At 44.0% G+C, this 19,951-nt stretch overlaps 1 protein-coding gene across 4 annotated transcripts in view; it reads left to right on the top strand.

Moving 5' to 3' along the window:
• Window positions 1-19,951, top strand: part of CLMN (calmin) — a 74,718-nt gene that overhangs the window by 48,196 nt on the left and 6,571 nt on the right. For 3 of the 4 annotated variants that reach the window (XM_042790869.1, XM_042790866.1, XM_042790868.1), the window contains exons 2-11: window positions 3,250-3,311; window positions 5,953-6,048; window positions 7,632-7,715; window positions 10,325-10,417; window positions 11,704-11,894; window positions 13,748-13,941; window positions 14,935-15,017; window positions 15,996-17,309; window positions 18,345-18,529; window positions 19,522-19,582. In XM_042790869.1, coding sequence (XP_042646803.1) covers window positions 6,013-6,048; window positions 7,632-7,715; window positions 10,325-10,417; window positions 11,704-11,894; window positions 13,748-13,941; window positions 14,935-15,017; window positions 15,996-17,309; window positions 18,345-18,529; window positions 19,522-19,582 — 2,241 coding nt within the window. In that variant the 5' untranslated portion in view covers window positions 3,250-3,311; window positions 5,953-6,012. The remainder of the gene's footprint in view (window positions 1-3,249; window positions 3,312-5,952; window positions 6,049-7,631; window positions 7,716-10,324; window positions 10,418-11,703; window positions 11,895-13,747; window positions 13,942-14,934; window positions 15,018-15,995; window positions 17,310-18,344; window positions 18,530-19,521; window positions 19,583-19,951) is intronic. The other variant, XM_042790867.1, reaches the window with a different exon arrangement.

The following is a 19,951-nucleotide window of genomic DNA, read 5'->3' as shown; positions in this document are numbered from 1 at the left end:
TGTGAAGGAGGAAGAAGTGGCATCAGCAGTAAGTGCCTGAGGGATTTCTAGGTGGGTGGGGAAGGAAATAGTCCCGCAAAGGGAAGCAGCCAAACCCTCTCGTCCATTAACATCTTAACCTTGAATCTGCCCAAGTAGTTTTTGACCTAGCTTAGTTTTACTCTGTCACAAATTAGCTGCCTTCACCATAAGATTTGACAAACGAGAATATATATATTTTTGAATATCTGCAAACTGACTAGGATGCAGATACTGTGGCTGAGCCAAATTCTGCCACGTTCTGTTGTCCTGTAGGACACGGTTGTGGGTCAGAGAACTCTTTATATTTTTGCTCTTATGTCAAGATCTGAGCTGAACCAAAATGGCAATTCCTAACTTTTTACTACCTTCCAACATTACATCTTTGAATCCAACCCTCACAGCAGGCGTCCTTCTTTTCCAGCATAGGAGCTGTGTGCAGCCATATGGTGTGTGTAATTATTAGTTTATAATGGTGTTATTGCTCTCTAGCTGCCCAATAAACCCAGTGCAGTTTCAGTAAACTATATTCATAAGCATAGGAGCTTTAGACTTGAATGATTTTCTTCACTTTTACCCAATAGTAGGTGCGAAGGAGAAAAAAAGATTCCATTTAATTTATAGAAACTGAATAAAGTTTATAGAGTCTCTACAATTGTCTCAAATGAAAAAGTTGTGGAGAAGAGGGGCTCTGCCGAAACTGGGAGGTCCACAAAGCTGGAGAAGAATAACAGTTAAAGGCACACATCAGTAAATACCTGTGCTGAACTTTTCCCATTAACTCCACCGTCGAGCATATGGACTGCATTAGGGTTTTGTCTGCCTTAGGGATTTTATAAACACATTTCCCCCTCCCGTCCTCTTCCCCATCCAGTTGTTATTGCTTTAGACTATTACCGAATCAAATAGTGCCCATTCTGGGGATCATCATTCTTACTGGAAAGAGGCTGTTTGCTGTAGAAACGTTCACTCATTAGCGTCAGAAACCTGTGTATATATGCAAGTGCTTGCCTGAATGTCCATTTATTCTTTTTTTTTTTTTTTTTTTGTTGGTGTGAACTTCCTGAAGCAGTAACACCAGCTTGGCTCACCCCTTCTTTGAGGCATGTGTGCCACTCTAATTTGCATAGATGGCAGAATTTCTGCAGCAAAATTAGGAGCCGGTGTGTGCTCAGTTTTATGGATGATCTGTAAAAAAAAAAAAAAAAAAAAAAAAACAGTTCTTTTGCATCTTTCCTTACGCTGAAAATGAAGGTCGCCGAAGTGACTGGTGAAAAATAGGACCCGAAACCAAGACTGATGACGTAAGAAAATATTAATTTTGCTTCCGCGTTCCTTTCTGTGGTTCTTCGTTAATTTTGGTCGACACTGGAAGTCGACACATCCAGCCCCTTTGACAAGGTCTCCCGTCCTCCCCGAAACCTGGCACTGCCCATCTGAGCACTCCCGAGCGTTTCAGAGAAGGTGGCCCTGTTGCTTGCCACGAGCTCCTGCACCCATTCTGCCTTCCCCTGCATGCCCCCACGCCCATTTGAACAAAAAGACCTGAGTCTGGGGGCGGCTCTGGCTTCACGTTAACCCGCCCTGAAAAATGACAGTTCACGGATTGATGGTGGATGTTGCTCCCTCGGTGACACGTAGCACTTCTGCTGCCCAGCCGTGGTTGGGAGCACACAGAAAGCCCCTTCGGGGGGTCGAGGTGCTGAAGAAAGGGAAGCCCCCCCCCCCCCCGAGAAAATAGGTGACGTTGTACTTTGAGATTTGTAGGTGGTAAATGCTGTGGGTTTTTTACAGATATTCTGGAACTCTAATATAATTTACAGTTTCATTTGTAGGGAGCTGTTTCGAATCTGTGCACATTCTTCTAAGATATTTTAAAAGGAAAGCCAACAGCAATAATTAGTTTGGCATTTTCCATGTTTTCTAAAGCACTTAAGGGGTAATGACTTTTTTTAACCAATCTTACACAAAATCAGGTTTTACAGGAATAAGAGGACTTAAAAGGCCTGAATGGCCATCAGTGACAGATGTAATTCATGCTGAAAGCCCTATTCCGATACATCAAAATAAGGAAAACAATTATACATATGATTAGAGGCTGCTGACCCTTCAGTTAAAATGATCAAAAAGAACAATATTAAAATTTGATTTACAGAAGCTACTACTTAGCCTATAATTATTCTGACCAGTAAAAACAAACCAGACTTTTACAGAATGTGATTTCCCAGTAGATAGGTTAGCTATTTTTGTCGGGCTGAAGAAACACAAAATGGTTTTCAAATATATTTGATATGCTCTGTGAGTAAGCTGAAATACAGCATATACCGAGTTTTAATGTTTTTTGTTCATAAACTGCCAGATTTCCTTAATTCAAGTGAAATTTGAGAACCACTTGAGAATAATTGTCTCTAAAATGAAATACTACTTTGTCAGTCTACTTCATTTATATTAAATATATGGTTTAGGGTTTTTTTATATTAGAGGGTAAATGAAAGTTAGTCAGTAATAGGATTCCCCTTACGCTTTTGCTGTAGTTCACTATGGAAATGGATTCAGGAAATGGCAGATGTGATTATAAACTCTTCAGCTGGCCCAAGAGCTGTCTGCACAGCACCTAGCATCCAGCACTTCTGGCAAGGAACGAGCACTCCTCATCTTACTGCAATATAAATACAATGATTCTTCAATGCAGGGACTTGGAATCTTGATTTTAAAAGCACTGGTTAGGAGATTGGGAAGATGAGAGTCGATGAGTCTCTTCCCTTCATAAGGCTGAAGACAAAATTGTCGTGTTAGCTGATGCAGCCCTGTCTCCTCCTGCGTGCAAGTAAGTACATGGGAATCCACACCAGCCCACTGGGCACGCGGGTGTCAAAGCAGTACTCCTATAAACGGACAGAGAAGGGTCAAGTTGCCTGCTCAGAGGCTAACATCACGGGAGAGCTGTGCACAACACACAGATGTTCACCTCTCAAAAGCTATAGTGAAGACTGCAAAACCAAGGGAGATTTTTTTTTCCTACTCCTCTAGAACGCGTGTGCAGGTGTACAGCTCATGTCTGGGCAAAGAAATTGAATAAAACACCACAGCTCAACCTGCTGTCTCCTGATTTGGAATATCTTTGTTTTATTCACAGGGCTCTCGTGAATTCTGACTTTTTTTGTGCATCGTTCTACCAGCTTTCCCTCTTCTGGAAACTTAAGTGCTGTTTTTTGTTTCTGATATTTCTAGTGGAACGGGAAAATGTACAGAAGAGGACCTTTACCAGATGGATAAACCTGCATTTGGGAAAGGTAAGATTGACAAACAGTGCTGACACTGAGATACAAGGACACAACCGTAGACAGATTGAAGGTAGTTCCTTTTAAAGTAGTTAAAATTTGGAAACAAAGTTGACTTCTGTGCATATGGGGACGTTTGGAGGAGAATGAAGGGAAGCTGAAAGCGTATTTCTGGGTAAATAAAAAGTGCTTTTCAGGCTCAACGAAGGCTTGGCTGGCTTTAGTTCATCTCAGGTGCATTTAAGTCTTTAATGCTGCTGACTTATCATGAGGCTAGAATTTTCCCATAGAACATAACCCACAAAATATCAAATGTGGTTGAGGCTGCTCTGAGGTGATGATGACTGTCTTCTTCCCTGGTCTGGAAGTTCAAACATCTGAAGCATCATGGCCAAAGACAGATGTTCTTCAGAACCTGCCTTCATCCCAGATCTGCAGATGGGAAACATTATTTCCTTGTCAGTCATGGTTTGGGGGGGGGGGGGGGGGGGGGGGGGGCGCTGTATGATGGTGTCTTTTCATATCCACTTACATTAGAGAACTAATTTTTGGACATCACTTCATATTTGAAGACGTAATTGTTTCTTAATCACACCATAATATGGCTATTAACCCTAATTTAGCATTCCTGCTGATAACAGATAAGTACTAACTCTCCTGCATAGTCTGCCATCCAGAGAACGATTTTCCTGCTGTTCAGGGTGAAAAGAGAGAAAAAGAATTCCTAATATTGCTAAGACAGCAGCAATGCTTAGTGCAAGATCAAAGAATGAGACCAGCTTGCTGATCCAGACAAAGTCCTAATTTGGACTGGAGTTTTGAGCTTCACAGTGCTTTTAGTGTCTGTGGCTAAATTTCATAAAGCACAGACTGGGACTAAGTTTGGGCTACAAGCTGACTCCCAGTTTAGCCCTGTAGCTCTTGGGAAGTGATTGCAGTTCAGTCAGCAGTAAAGTAAAGGGATTTTAGAAGAAAGGCGTCACATACATAGTTGCTTAAGTCCACTGCTCTGTGGTGAGTGTTGCTGAAGGAATAAAGGGATCCTCTTAAATCTCACTGGAAAATCAGAATAAGGCTAGTTGGAAATGTTTTGACTAGCAATTGATCCCAAAGGTCACTCGGAATGAAGACAAGTGTTATGTGATGCCTTCGTGAATCAGGCCCTAGGGCTTTACACTAACTGCAATTTTGGAAATTGTCAAAAAGGGTTGTCAAGTACGTGGCTGTGGAGAGAGTCTTTGATTTACAGAAGGAATTAGATCACAAAAAAGGCTGTAGGGTGCTGTTAATTCTGCCATGCTAACTATGTGAAGTCTTAGAAACGCAGCGGGCAGGTGAACTGTCTTCTCTGGAGTGCATAGAAATTTTTTTCCTCTCTGATTCAACCAAGAAAAATGCTTTTCTGAAGAAAGGGCAAAAGTCTGCTGCTATATTAATGTTTTTCCTGGAAGTGGCAAATAAACATACCCATGTAAATAATGAGAGCTTCACTAAAGTTCTCTCTAATTACAGGTGATTCCCCAAGGACGCCCACTGAGAAAGGTGGCTTCTGCCTTTGTCTTCAAAAAAGCATTTCTTACATAATGTCTTCTTTTTTTTTTTTTTTTTAAAAAAAAAAAAAAAGCAGCAGAGAATTCTTCTTCTTGTACTTCTTCAGGAAACTTAGGGTGTGGTGTGTCCCCTTTTGGAGCAGACCATCCCATCTGGGTCATCTTCTGAGAGGAGCTGGCTCTGCTGGTCATGGGATAATTGGGAATAGTATGCATCTTCCAAGTTCCGGTTGTTCCTGTCTGAAGTACTGAAAGAATAAAAAAAGATTTGGGTTTGGGGCTTTCAGATGGGTTATTTAATTTTGAAATGGACAATACTTTGCTTTCTTTCAGTGCGGAGCATTGTTTAGTACTCTTGGCTAGATTAAAGACTAGTAACGAAAACGCATGGTCCCAGTTTGCCAGAAGCAGTGTTTAATCGAACAGTAGTGCATTGCCCAACCAAAGATAAAAAGATTGGGCTCTTTAGGGACAGGCGAGTGAGTGACACCTGAACAGAATGTAATTGCTGCAGCTGAGACTACGCCTAAGGGCTTGAGCTGACTTGGCTGTGTGCCTCCACGCCTCATCAGACACCTCGGTGAAGTGGGGAGGTGGCTCCTTTTGGAGGAGTTTGCTGAGGAGAGAGGGGCACGATACAAGGAGTGGCTATTTAAAGTCCTTAGAAAACACTGGGGAAGAGGATGGCACCACCAGGAACCTTACAGAGAAGACAGGACGTGGTGGCCAGCTGGAGCTCAGGCTTGTCTCGGCATACAGTGGGACGTGCATCTGCTGGACTTGCCTTAGGCTGAGGGATCAGCACCCAGCCCTTGGGTGGTCGCTTTCTAGGCAGAGTACTGAGGGTGAGATTCTGTTCTGGGAAATCTGGAATGAGTCCTTGTCTGATCTCGATTACATGAGTACGGTGTCTCGGGTTTAGCTCTGACATTCCTAGGACAGAATTGCCGCTGACGTGAAGAATAACCAGCCCTTTCTTCCTGCAGGCTAAGATTCACTTCTAGTACCTCTGTCTTGTCAAAGTCTCCTTCTTACTCTCCTAAATCATGGTGACTTCCCAAGCAGTGCTGCTTCAAAAGCCACCTAATTTATTTCCTTCACAGTGCAAGCCTCCGCTGAAAGTGAAAGACTTGTTTATTGATATACAAGATGGCAAAATCTTGATGGCGCTGCTGGAAGTCCTGTCAGGGCAAAAGCTGGTATGTATGCACGGGGGAGAAACCTCCGTAGGTGTTGAGCTCTGGGGGTTGGGGGCAACAACGTACGGACATCCAAGGAATAAGGGTGAACTGGGTCCCGTGTCTTGGGTACGGCAATAAGAATTTTCAGCAACTTCGTTGTGATTTCCTGATGTTACAGGCTGGTGTCCTGCGCTGTAACTCAGATGTCGAGGGAAATATGTAACAATGAGGTGTGTGATCAGTATAAATGTTCCTACCCCTTAGGTTTTTTAAGGCTTTAATACGTTAATGCTCACATAATCCATCTGGAGATCACCCAAGTCACGTTACCAAGAAAAGATATATTTGCTCTATTATTTCTTTAATCCAGAATTTCTATTTTGTCTAAGATCATTACGACACTTAATAGGTCTGCTGATGCTTGCTGTAATTGTGAGCTTAGTTCTGGTGTCCTGGCTTGGGTTTCATTAGACTCGCTGATACGGTCTCTAAATCAGAAGGGTAAAGTTTCACCTACCGGAATCTTTTCCTCTCCTCCTTTCTTTGTGAGGGCTGTATAAAGCTCCGCATACTAGAAATGGAAACACCCAGCGCAGATCCCAATGACCGATGGCAGGTGATTGTAACGATCCCCTGTTGTTACATCAGGCTTGTCAGCAAGCACTCTCCTCTGCGCGGGCATCGCGCTGGGGTAAGGGGAGAGCCGTGTTCCGCGGGCGTCCCACCGCTGCAGATGCGCTGGCCGTCCCCCGGTGATGCTCTGCAGCGGCTGGACCAGCGCACGCTGCCGCACGAGTGGTCACGCATTCAGAACCGCCTGTTTTCTGATATTCTCACGTTTTTTTGGTTTTTTGTTTTTTTTTTTTTGGGGTGGGGAAGGCGGGGCTGTAGCAGAAGCAGCAGTGTCTCTGCGTGCGTTCGCACAAGGTTTCATTGAGAGCCGGGCTGGAAAGGAATTGAAGGGGGAGCCGGGTGGCGGTAGGGCCCGGGCTGTGCCCCGGGAGGTCAGGGAGGAGGGCGAGGAGGGGGGTGAGGTGGGCTGGCCAGACGTGTCGCGCTGGCAGCGAGGTGTCCCTGCACAAAACCAGGGCGCCCACGTGGAGTTGCGGGGGGACAGGCGTGCAGCGGAGCTGGTTTGGTTTTGCCAAAGTGAAGGTTTCTGCCTCCTGCCTTCCTGGGCCTGATATGAAAACTGCTCGCCCTTCTTAATTAGGATCATTGAATTGAAATCGACACCCCCCCCCCCCCCCCCCCCCCCCCAAAAAAAAAAAAAAAAAATCTATTATTACAACTTCTCAGGTAAAATTGATCCTGTGACTGAACACGGTTGGGGAGCGATTACGTAAATAATCAACGTGGCAGGTCCAAGACAGTGATAACATCTGGAGAGCAGGAGAGCTGGCTGCTCACCCGGTTTTGCCACAGCAGGGGCACCTCGTGTAGTTGAAGCACTTCGCTGCTCGGAAAAGACTGCAGTAATTTGACATAGGTAGATTTCCTTAGCTTTATTTTGCCTCTGTGTTTGTAGGTCTTTAAGCTTCACGTGACGCGGTGAATCATTACACCATTTTAAAAGACAGCGTGGCTTTTATTTTTTCTAGATGCATGAATACAAATCTTCAACACATCGCATTTTTCGTTTGAACAACATAGCCAAAGCACTTAAGTTCTTGGAGGACAGTAATGTGAGTATTTCCAAAGGCTGGTCTTAATATCTACCCTTGATGTATGTTGCGAATTGTAATTGTTGTAATTGTAACTAGTCTGAGGCACTGCATGTGGGTAAGAGGAATGTTCTGCTTAAAGGCACTGTCACCGTAGCAGCAAGGCTGAAAAGCCACATAAAAATGTACAACGAGAACACTTACAGAGTCTAAAACAAGGATTATTTGTTCATTTTATAATGTAAAAGCTCAACAGGATTAAAGGATCAGGAACCCAATATTAAAAAAAAAAAAAAAAAAAAAGAAACGCAAGTAATTTTTATCAACTGGGTCTTAGTGGCATTACTTCAGTTTTGCTGAAGGTAGATGACTTTCTTTCCTCAAAAATACTTTGAGTATTTCAAATCATGCATTTATCTGATAAACTGCTGCAGCAGCTGATCATGAGTCAAAGGCAAGAGAAAATGAAGTCTGGGAACGTGACATAAATGCATAAATCCAGGAATCAAAACCTCGTAAGGATATAATTTCCCTCACAGTCAGTGTGACGCTATTGCAACAACACTTCCTAAACTTGTGACCAGGCAAGATCGGCTTGAAATGGTCCATTCATTGTTTAATTTATCCTGCTAGGGCTTTATTCCCAAGCCCTGTGGTTGTGGTCAGCGTCTTGAAAACTCTTCTCTCTTGACAGCTGTTGAGAAGTAACGGGGTCAAGAGAAGTGCCAGCCACCTAACAACTCGTATACATGGTATACCTAGGTCTTCCAGAAAGAGAAAACAAATATTGGGCTGTGTCCTGTAAAGGACTGCAGCAGCGTTTAAACTTTCTGGGTGAGGTATCTGGCGTGGGCATAGGAGCAAAACCCCGCCTCGCATGGGGTGTCACACCAGCAACTGATGTCACTTTGCTTCTTCCCTGCAGTGAGCTTAGCCCTCACGCCAGAGATCCTGCAGCAGTGCTGGTCACGCCGGAGAGTCCCTGCAAACACCCCCCCCGGGTGGGAAGGAGCGTGATGGGAGGTCTTAGTGGGTCTTTTACGACCTCAGAGGTGTGGGAGGTTTAACCTCCTTTGCCTTTTTCCCCGGGAGGGGATGTGAAAGGTGAAGAAGTTGTCCACTAACTTCCAGGCGTTCCAGTTTCTTTTTGGAAACTCCACCAGTAGCAGCTGGTCTGGCCCTAAGTGTGTCTGTCTACGTGTCCTGCTATAGAACTGCTAAGAAATATTTCACGTGTTCACGTATTTCTTAACAGTTTCCCAGCTGATGCTTTCTACCCAAATCCAGCTAAGCCCACTGGCAGATGAGATTTTTTTCCCCTCTGTTGATACCAGCACCTTGCGGAGCTGCAGCTGAAGCATATCTGGATGCCAGGACCTCACAGGGGACAACCTAGAGCCTCAATGAGCAAGGCCAGTCAGGAGGAGCCTTGGACACAGGCGGCCTTTTAATTAGTAGTGCTAAAACACCTGCTTTCCTATGTATTTCTTGTTTCCTCAAGAGTAAGCAGCCAGTATCTTCTAGCTGGGTATCCCTACTGGGCTGGGTGACAAACATAAGCAGCAGTAAGAGGACAGGGCTGACACTGAGAGGAGTCTAACAATAAATGTCACCTGCTCCCCATTTTGGAGAAACTGCTGTTGAAATGTGCTAGGTCTTCAGGGTCTTCCCACGCCACGTACCTTGGAGCTAGCAAGAAATCTGAAGCTTGAAGTAATGACAGCTAGAGGTGCCTTCTTGCTAAGACTGAAAATTGTTGTGTGAACCACTAGATAAAAACTTATTTGGCTTTCCTCTTTTCAGTTTTACCAAACCGGTTAGTGAAGGGTGGTGATGAAAGTGTTGGCAAAACGCCTTGGCCGCCAAGAGCTTCAGGGTTAGATATTAAACCGCAGTGGGTGGAATCCATCAGCAGACACTTCTGTGGAACTGGGGCAGCAGGGGCAAGCACTGCTAAGTGATTCATCACGTACGGGATTTCTAAGTGATAAATGTCTGCTGGGCTTTAACTTGTTGTGGGTGCCATGCGCAGTACGGGCAGCTTCCTTGCTTCCTCCCTCCTCCACGACCTTTGCCAAAACCGAGTCTGTATTGTCGAAGATAATAACATCCTGGTGTTATCAGGGGGAAGAAACCTCAGTGTGGGAAAGTCTAGAGTTTGCTTGGCTTAGGCAAGCCTATCCTTTGCTACCTGATTTAATCAGAACCCTGTGACAAGCGGTGTAAGGTGAGATAAGCAAGGAGGAGGGAGATGCGTAGCAAAACAGAAGTAAGCAGATGTTTACATTTTGTGTGAGAAATGACTCTCTGCTTTTTAAGAATAGGATCCACGGGGTGGGGGCACCATCTCGTTCCATTTTTGCATGGAGGAAATCCATTTGTGGGCCTGGGGATGCAGAACTGGGCTCGCTTCTGTTCTGCAGAGCGTGCCGGGGGGCTTGAAATAGGAGTTTCATGAGCAGAGTGGTTGTGATCTGGGTAAATGATCATTACCACAAGATTTCAGTCTTGCTCTTCGACTGGCCAGTCAGTGGCAGAAGTGTTCTGGACGTACCCAGCAGTCTCAGGGCATTTTTTGCATCTACCTTGCTTCTTTGAATTTGGCTCTGAATTTATGATCTCTTCTACAGGTAAAGCTTGTTAGCATCGATGCAGCAGAAATAGCAGATGGCAATTCTTCCCTGGTACTTGGACTAATATGGAATATAATCCTGTTTTTTCAGGTAATAAAACATGAATTTTTCAACCATCCGTGAACAATCTTCATGGTATCAATCGATTCCAGCTGAATACTGATTTGGAAAATTATTCTTAATCCTAAAGAATGTAATTAAGCATGCTAAAACTGAGCTTCTCCCTTTTAATATACACTAATTTTATACCTGCAGCTGCTTTCGTTTTATTTCATTGGACCTATTTCTGTGTAAATAGGAGACAATTTAAACCCTCGTTTGACTTGAACCAGAATTAGAGCTTCATATTACTACTTTCCCTTCTCTCCTGTGCCTTCCCAGGGTTCTACTCCGGATTCCCTGGATCTGAACCAATGTCTTGGCTTTGGTTCCAGGTCACAGTTGATTTTTAATAACCTTTTCTGGATTTGGTCCAGCGTGGTGGGAAGCTCCACGTAGAATCACTGACCTCCAGAGACTTACTCAACATGGCAGAAATTCACAACTGATGTAGATGGCCAAATGAAAGATCTTGAAGGGCCTGGAACTGATTTGATCCTGAAAATTGCTTGAGCCCCCGCTTTAGATTAAAACTGCTCCCTAATCTACATGTTATTTTGAAAGTGACCTTCTAGACAGTACCAAATTCTAATGAACAGAGAAAGATGGAGGGAGGGTTCTGCAGTGCTCGTAAGACTGTGAGGCTCTTTCATTCTCTTGGGTTCATTTAAAAAATGGCTAAAGGTTTAAAAAATAATCTGGAAGTGGCACGGGGGGTTCTCTCCCTGGCTGAGCTCCTCAAGCTGAACAGGGGTGCACAGCCCCAGTTTGGCCAGATGGACTTGCAGGCAGAGATGGTGCAACTGGAATCTGTCACCCCAGCAGCAGAGGGCAGGGGGGACCTACAAGCAGCAGAGTGGATGATCTGGACCCAAAAATCAGTGCTGACCAAGGACAGGAGGGCTGCTGCAGGTCACCATCTCTCGACTGAAAATATTTCACTCGAGCAAGTCCAGTGAGGAGGACAACGTCAGTTAAACTAACGTTTCTTTCAAGGACGTGTTTCTTTGCTTTTTCGCTTAACACAAATTCGCTCAGTTCAGCCTGAACTGACACTTTGCCCTCTCCGGGCTTCCCGGGGTTGCCAGCTGGGCTGCTGCTGGCTGTCACGCCTCCGCAACACAAGTGGAGAGCTATAATGGATAGGTCTCTAATTACCTCTTAAAATTCAGTCATGGCACCGTTATCTTTAAAGTTTGCATGAAAACAAGCACTGAGTTCTCCGTGCAGCTGGTGTGTTAAACCCCAACACTGCATGTTTTGCCCTTTTATTACAGATTAAGGAGCTGACAGGCAACCTCAACAGGAACTCCTCCTCCTCCAGCCTGTCCTCCGGGCCCAGCGGCCCAGAGTCAGACACATCCCACCCCAGCACTCCCAGCGTGGAGAGAAACATGGCCATCACAGTGAAGGATCAGCGGAAAGCCATCAGAGCCCTTTTAGTCTGGGTTCAGAGGAAAACCAGAAAGTAAGCTAACAAACCCTTGCATAAAACCGTGGTTTTTTCACCTGCCCTTTTGAAGCTGAGTATCTTTCCTCACTCCTGCCCCCCTGCGTGTGCGTTACGGAGCGCTGTGGCTTTCTCTGCTTTCCAAGTTTGCAGGCGCAGGGTCTCGGGGCGGGGTGTATGGCTGCAGCCCCGTGTCGACAGTGGCCGTCTGGCCTTGAAGCATTGCTGCCTTCGTGATTTGCTGTTAAAGGTTAACTTGTACTAATAACCTGCTTGGCGCGGTTTGAAACGGGATTGTTGCCTCCTCCCCCCTGGATTTCGTGCAGTCTGTTTGATACCTTTTGCTAATTAAAGAGCAGGCATAAACAAGGGGTGAACTGCAAAAATAAATATATCGACAGACTTCTGCAGCAGCCTTTTAAGTTAAGCAGCAAACCCTGAGGGAGCTTCTCTCTGTGCTGCAGAGTTCCTCGAAGGACGGAGCCGCCCCTGTTAGAGTCTCTCTTACCTCAGAATTAACGAGAAGAAGTGGGTGAATCTTAAGTTGCTTCTCATGAACGTGTAACATTTGGGTCCATTTCCGTTGCTCAGTACATCTCTCTCCTCCTTAATAAAAAAGCAGTTCTTTCAGCAAAGCATTTTGTCTAGTAATGCTTTAACCAGGGAGAGTTACTGTCAGGTTAAAAAACTTCAGCGTAAGATGTCTAGTGCACGTGTAAATGCTCGGAGTGTATTTTACATATATTATTATGTGAAGTAACGACTGCCAGAGAGTTTTAAAGAGGGCATGTGTCAAATATATTTATACAATCTGGTTAGCTGAATATTTGGCTTTTTTGTCTGTTGATGGTTTTATATGTCCAGATCTGCCTGTGGACACAAATGTTTTGTGTCCAGTGTTGAAGCTAGAAATTTTCATCTTAAGTACTTGGTCCTGTGGGCCCCGTCATGACTTGGCGATCTCCAGCGAAGCTAAGGGTGCTTGTTGTGCGGATAAACTTGTCCCACTGAGATCCACAGCTCACTGCTGCCGGTGCAGACTGTAGGAAAAGCAGAGTTTTAGTCTCAAAATAATGCTGATACTGCCATTAACAGGGAGGTGGTACAGGGGAAGTGAGGACCAAAGAAGTAAAAGCTGTAGACTTTGCAGTCCAGTCAAAGCGTACAGACTGAAAACATCTAGGAGGAGAAAACTGTTCTTGCAACTGCAGCATTAAAAACATAATAGCGTCTTTATAACCCTGTTATCCAATGACCTGTGCAGAATTTTCCATTCTGGGGCTCTATTTCATTGCAAGTTTGATGGTTGTTTTTCCCTCCAAAACTTTCGGCGTCTAACACACTCGCGGTTTATAGATACACTGACACCGTTTGCGTTTGGCAGGGCAGAGTTTTCTGGTAGGGCAGGCCAGGTACACGGGAACGTGAATCATTTCTGCTCATGTTTTTAAGTGTTGGCAGTCTTCCCAAGCTCTGGCATTAAAATGCTGGAGAGCAACAGAAACAGGAATCACGGAGACATTTGGGTTTGTGATTGTTAACTGTGGTTGCTGAGTTCTCGAGGGCTTTGTTTTTACTGACTGCTTCCTGCAGCAGGTTGATGGCAGCTGTTAGCCACACCGATCCAGTTTGCGAATCCTCGTGTTTTATGGATGTACTTTGCGTGTTTCGAAATCCAAAACGATCTCAAATGTGTCTAGTGCAACTCAGCAACCTTCCTTTTAACTTCCAGGAGCGTTTGAAAATGCTAATGCCCTTACCAAGTCAGCAATCTGGCTTCTAACTTTCATGAGTCTTTGAAAATGACGATGGCTTTTACTTTGGATTTTGTGACACAACCGCCCATCTAAAATGCATGTAATTCTGTTCAGGTACGGTGTTGCAGTTCAGGACTTTGCCAGCAGTTGGAGGAGTGGCCTTGCTTTCTTAGCTGTCATCAAAGCAATAGACTCTACTTTAGTAGACATGAAGCAAGCGCTGGAGAAATCGTCTCGAGAAAACCTGGAGGATGCTTTCAGCATAGCACAAAATAAGCTGGGTGTTCCTCGGCTCCTAGAACCAGAAGGTAAAACGCCTACATCAGCGGTGTTGGGTAACGCACAAACTGTAATGGATTTGTGAGTAGTGCACTGCGATACTCACCGAAAACCTCCCAGTGATGAGGCTGCGGGTGTCATCACTGTGTTGGGCTGATCGAGGAGAACGAGAGAAATGAATTGGTCACTGACTGAACAGTCCAGTGCTCCCAGTCATATTTGTAAGCCCCTTTGGGGGAGAGGTCTTACCATGGTTTTAGCTGTGTGCACTGGTCCTGGTTAACGTTTAGATGCTGTGTGACATCTGCACGACTGGTGGACATGGGTCACTTGTGCTGAGAGGTGTCTCGAGGCACTGGCTCCATTCTGGAGCGCCTACAGTCTGCAGAGACTGGACGTCCCTCCACGATGACGTGTGCGAGTCCGCCGTACCAGCAAGAGGAGGAGATACCTGTTCAAATGTATTTGCATCTCCCAGTTTTTCCTTCACAGGGCATATAGGCACACATCTATAGCTTTTTTATTTCTAAAAAATATATGTGTGTATATAAATATATGTATATAAACAGAGCTGCTTCTTGCAGTGTTTTTTACTGAACTCTACTAGACAGGCCTTGATTTTATGCTTGAAAGCACAGATTGGTTATTTGTGCTTTCGTGGGCCACCTGTTAGCAGACGGGGCCACCCTGCTAAAAATAAACCTCCGTGCTGTCGCTCAGCAAGATCACCGTTCAGTGACAGCAACATAAACGACAGCATGAAGGTGGATGAAAAGGGAACCCTGATCAGGATTTGGTATGCGTTTGGAAATAGGAAAAAAATTAACGCGAGTGAGATGCTGAGAACTCTTTCAAGTACCATCAACAGCGAGAAGTATTTCTCTTGTCTGTCAGCAAAAGAAAAGCGTTTGTCGCTGTTACTTCTTTCACCATCAAGGCGGGATAAATGTCTGACAGTCTGTTGCTCTGCGAGAGCATTTGAAAGGCGTGTGTGCTCAAGGCCCTTGTGTCTGTCTCCATAGATATCATGGTGGAGTCGCCCGATGAACAGTCAATTGTGACGTACGTGGCGCAATTTCTGGAACACTTCCCAGAGCTGGAAGGGGTACGTGTTTACTCCTACATCACATCATCTTTTAAATTTGCTTTGGTGTACTTAATGAAGTCAGGTATTGTTCTATTTATATTCTACGAGTCTTTCTAAACTATTTAAAAGAAATCGCAAACGCAGATTTAATTTTTCCCATTTTTGTTAAATTCAGTCAAATGGGCTTTCATTGGCAATTGCTAAAATGCTTTTGGTAGAGTTGTGCTATTAAACATTTACACCCAGCTGTAACTTGCAGAGGTTAGAACTGGTTACACAGGGCTCTACTACTTTGCTATATCAGTCTTAAGTAAGGCTGAAATGTATCCCTTCATCTATGATGATTCATTGGACTTGGAATTTCATTTTGTCTTCTGTCTTCTCAAGTCTGAGGGCCACAATCAATCGCAATTTAGCATGTATCAGACACAACACACCAGAGGCTCACTGTAAGCGTGAAATAAACTGCTGCTTAAAGGACCAGGACTTTAATGCAGACTTGATCAGAAATAAATTTGTTAGCATTAAGACTTGTGGGCTTTTTAATAGACGAAGAAAAAGCCTACCTTTTTTTTTTTTTTTTTTTTTTGGTACAGTCTGTTGGAACGGAATAATCTAGTGTGTTAATATATTTCACAGTGGATTTAGTGGACTTGTTAGGTTTATTTTATTCCCGGGGTTTGGGATTGTGTCAGAAGGCCAAGTCGGTTGTCTCCACAGGTGCAACAGGGAGAGATAAATACATTAACGACCGAGGAGTAGGCTTGTCTGCATTCTAATCTGCCTGTACAAGTGGCTTCTTGATGCTGAGCTTTGTTCAAGTCACTTGACTTGCCAGATTGGTTTCCCTCCTTTCAAAAGAAGTGAGTCAGTCACTGGCCACTCACAAGGTAACGGGTTGATGGGCTAGGTGGTTGTTCACTGTGTAGTGTCTGGGAAAAGTGAAATGGTCTCTGCGGTATGAATTGTCTTTTAATGGTGTATCATCACTTACAGGAAGATTTTACAGATCCGGACAAGGGACTTCCAATTGAGTCCACTTACGTCCACATCAAAGACACACCCTCCGAAAAGGAAGGCAAAATCTTGATTTTAAGTGAAAGTGAAGAAAGCATGTATACTGTTAATCACGAAAGGAGCCATCCTGCTCCTCCAAAGGTTCACATTGATGACATCCCCGAGAGAATCCCATCAGAGACAGCTGCTGAAGAATGTAACGGGAAATTGAGTCAAGCGTTAGGGGATTCGCAGGAAATGTCTGAGGAGGAGCCTCAGAGGCCCACCTCACTGAAAATCACAGGATCTGTCAGTTTTGAATCCAATTCCTCTTGGGAGGTTCTAAGTGATAAATCCGTGCCAGGTGAAGGGGGCATACCTGATGATCCACTGAAACAGAGTGATGACCTTTCTCCAGCTGTTCTGACAGATCAGAAAAACTCTGTTGACTCTTTTGAAGACTACTCTGAAGAATTAACTAAAGAAACCTCTACTGAATATGACAATGAAACTAAGAGCCTTTCAGCCAATACTTCTTCTTTGAGTCCATTATCCTGGACTTCAGGTATACTTACGGATGAATCTATTAATAAAGTAGAAGAGAGCAAACCCCAGACTTCGATTCTTTTACCAGAAGATACCTCGAAACAGGAAGATACGCATAAGTATGTTCTCCATCTTCTAAATGAGGAAATTCTGAAGCTTCCGCAAAATGAACATACAGAGCAATCCCCTGTCTTTGAAACAACGGAAACTAGCCACTGTCCACTGAATGGTTCTAATCTCCGAAGCCAAGAACTATCTACACAGCATGAAACATCCGATGACTCTCTCTCAGATGAACCTAAAAATCCAGAGGACCTGGACAGCTGTGATGAAGTTGAGTCTTCAGCTGAAGTGCTGCCCAGTTCTTCAAAAGTATCTGTAATACCCCACGATCTCTTCTATTATCCGCATTATAATGTTCCCATATCGGCAGTTTTGAACGCCTACCTTGAGCCTTGCATTGAAGGTTATGGTACTGGAAATGACAGTGCTGCTTCTGAAACAGGAACAGAGGTTTTGCATGAGAAGGGCTTACCAGAACAGAACTACGAGGAAGATGCTCCAGAGCCAGATTTAGAGAATAAGCTAGCTGTCCCTTCGCCAGGAGTCGATACTGAGAACGGTGAGGAGGAGACAAGAGACATTAATAATCACGGGAGCTCTTGTGATGAAAAAGAAGTACCATTGCTAGCGGAAGAGTTAGAAATTGAAAAAGGTGGCAGAAAGGCCACCAACCGTCAAGATTCCACTATTCCACAACATCCGGAGGTATTTTATTTTTTTATTACCAGAATTTCGTTGTGTATATATGAGGGATTAGCATCCGACCTCAGCAGTTTGAATTTGCTTTCATTTTGCAATGTTTGGGAGAAATACGTCAAATGTACGTGGTTTCCTGTCCCGTACCACTGTTGGCCACAGCCCTCTGCTGGAATGAACGGAATTGCAGATCGTGAGAAGATCGGGCATTAAAAGAGAGAGTAAGACCTAACACTAACAGTACTGAAAAAATGTGAATCTTAATTATGTTTTAAAGTAGTTTGAGGCTCCTCTATGATCCCTAGGCATGGAAGATTACCACAGAGAGTATTTTTAATAATTTGCAGTGAGATGAACAGGAAGTGGTATTGCTGATACAGAAAGGGTACAGGCAAAGGTAATTTTTGTCCGAATTAAAATAAATTTGCCTACAAAAACTTAACCCAATCTGAGTAGGGTAACTTAGGAGTGTAAAATGAAGGCTTGTCTACACTGGAGGAGGAGAAGGAGCCGGGGGGAATTTTTGGTAATTATTCTGTGTATTTGATTTAGACAAGCAGCTACTGCATCTCCTCGTGCCGACACTGATTTTGAACTGCCTTACACCTTTTCCACCACAGTAATTTTAGACGGTGTTTTTCAGGAATGACTGTCCATTTAACATTACTTCTACATGTTGCTTAGACAAGTTGCCTGGACATGTTTCGGTCTTGACACTTACTAGAGTAATGAAGTCAAATCGCTGTTAACTTCAAGGACTAACTGGGATCAGATTAAAAAGTCTTAGTGAATTACTTCAGAGTCATGTCATGTCACGGTTTCTTACACTGACAACTGATTGCATGTATGTTGAACTGATGGTACTTTATAGCTCAATGTATCCAAAATACTTTTCAGGAGTTTAATTGCTTTTTATTTTCTTTAGTGAGACTTTCAATCTCGTACTACGTGCAGTTTAGCATCGGAGTAGGCTGCACCACTAAGATATTTGGAAGGGTGGAGAATCAGTCTTGGTGTCTAATGCAGAATGTTTCTTCATTTCAGCAGGTCATAGTAGAACATCTGGAGGATTTATCAAAAGCCATAGAGAGACCAGAAAAAAGTAGTAAGAGGGAGGAAGAAGGGAAAACCACAATCAAAGTGGAAGACTTGCAGAACTCAGAAGTTTCCACTACCACTCTGTCACGAGATAAACTGGAAGAAATTGCTGACTGTCAGGAGTTTGCCAGGTATTTCACATTAACTTTATCTTACATACACCTAACTGGTAGGAACGCTTGGTCTTCTCAAGTGTGCCCTGTCCTTTGGATGTCTCTTACAGACTTCTTTCAGGAGCAGTATATTGGGACGCATTGGCTTCTTCCTGTGTCTCTCTTAAGCATGGCAGGTGATTCAGTGCCACTGGGACTTGATTTGACTTTGCTACACAAACTTTGCCACACAAAACCCAGCTGCAACCCCGGTGCATTTTGGACACGGCAGTGTTGTAACTGTTTTTCCAACAGAGACAGTGTTTTGTAATGTAGATGAAATAATGCATCCGCGTCGTGACACTATGTGGAAGCGTGACACTGCTTCGTTCCATAGATATTCGTTGGCCTTTTTTTTATGTCTATGAACAAGTGAACAGGATTGTGGTAGGTTGACCTCAGCCAGACCACCAGGTGCCCACCAAGCCACTCTCACTTAGCAGGATAGGGGGAGAAAATAAGATGAAAAACTCAAGGGTTGAGGTAAAGGCAGTTTAAGGAAAAAAAAAGCCAAAGCCATGTGTGGAAGCGAAGCAAAAGGAGGCACACACACCAAAAAAAAAAAAAAAAAAAAGGAAAAAAACCCAGATTTGTTCTCTACTTCCCATCGGCAGACAACATCCAGCCACTTCCTGGGAAGCAGGGGCTGGGCAGGCATTGTGGTCGCTGCAGAAGACAAATGCCTTAACATCGAGTGTGTGTGTGTCACTGCCAGCTTCCTCCTTTCGCTCGGTTTTTATTGCTGAGCACATCGTATGGTATGGAATATCCCTCCGGTCACTTTGGGACAGCTGCCCTGTCTGCATCCCCTCCCAGCCTCTTGCCCAGTCCATGTTCTCCTACATGCAACAACGCATATTTGTGGGTTTGCCCAGCTAAAAACCAGTATGTGCAATTGCAGTGGCTCTCTTGGAAGTCAAAACAAAGCTTGGCTTTATGAATTTAAAACTTTGCTCTTACATACATTTCAGAACCAGTGACAGTGATTCCAATATTTATCTCCGAAAAAGATCTCCTAATACTTCAGAGCAGGTAAGTTTGTAGAAATGTATCTATCGCCGTTTCTCTACTTCTCTTAAACTCCAAAAGTTCACATACTGTAAAAGGGTCTACTATATATATAGATACAGATATACACACACATATACAATATATATATACAAAAGCCCTGTGACTACTAAGAATTTTAGTGCCAAAACCAGGCACAGCTGAAAAGCTTTACTGAACTCTCCTAAACAGACGGAACTGAACCTTACTGAACCTCGAGCCAACCCACAAAGGAGTACCTAATACTACAATTAGTTCTACTGTAACTTTGAGGCTTACTTTGTCGTAACTGTACAGCCGCAACTTTTCACTCCTTTTAAGCTGCCTTTATTTGTTGCTCCGGTTTCTTTTAGT

Source organism: Tyto alba, unplaced genomic scaffold, assembly GCF_018691265.1.
Source record: "Tyto alba isolate M040663 unplaced genomic scaffold, T.alba_DEE_v4.0 Super-Scaffold_18, whole genome shotgun sequence".
NCBI classification, from domain to species: Eukaryota; Metazoa; Chordata; class Aves; order Strigiformes; family Tytonidae; genus Tyto; species Tyto alba.
This window is presented reverse-complemented; position numbering and strand designations above follow the sequence as displayed.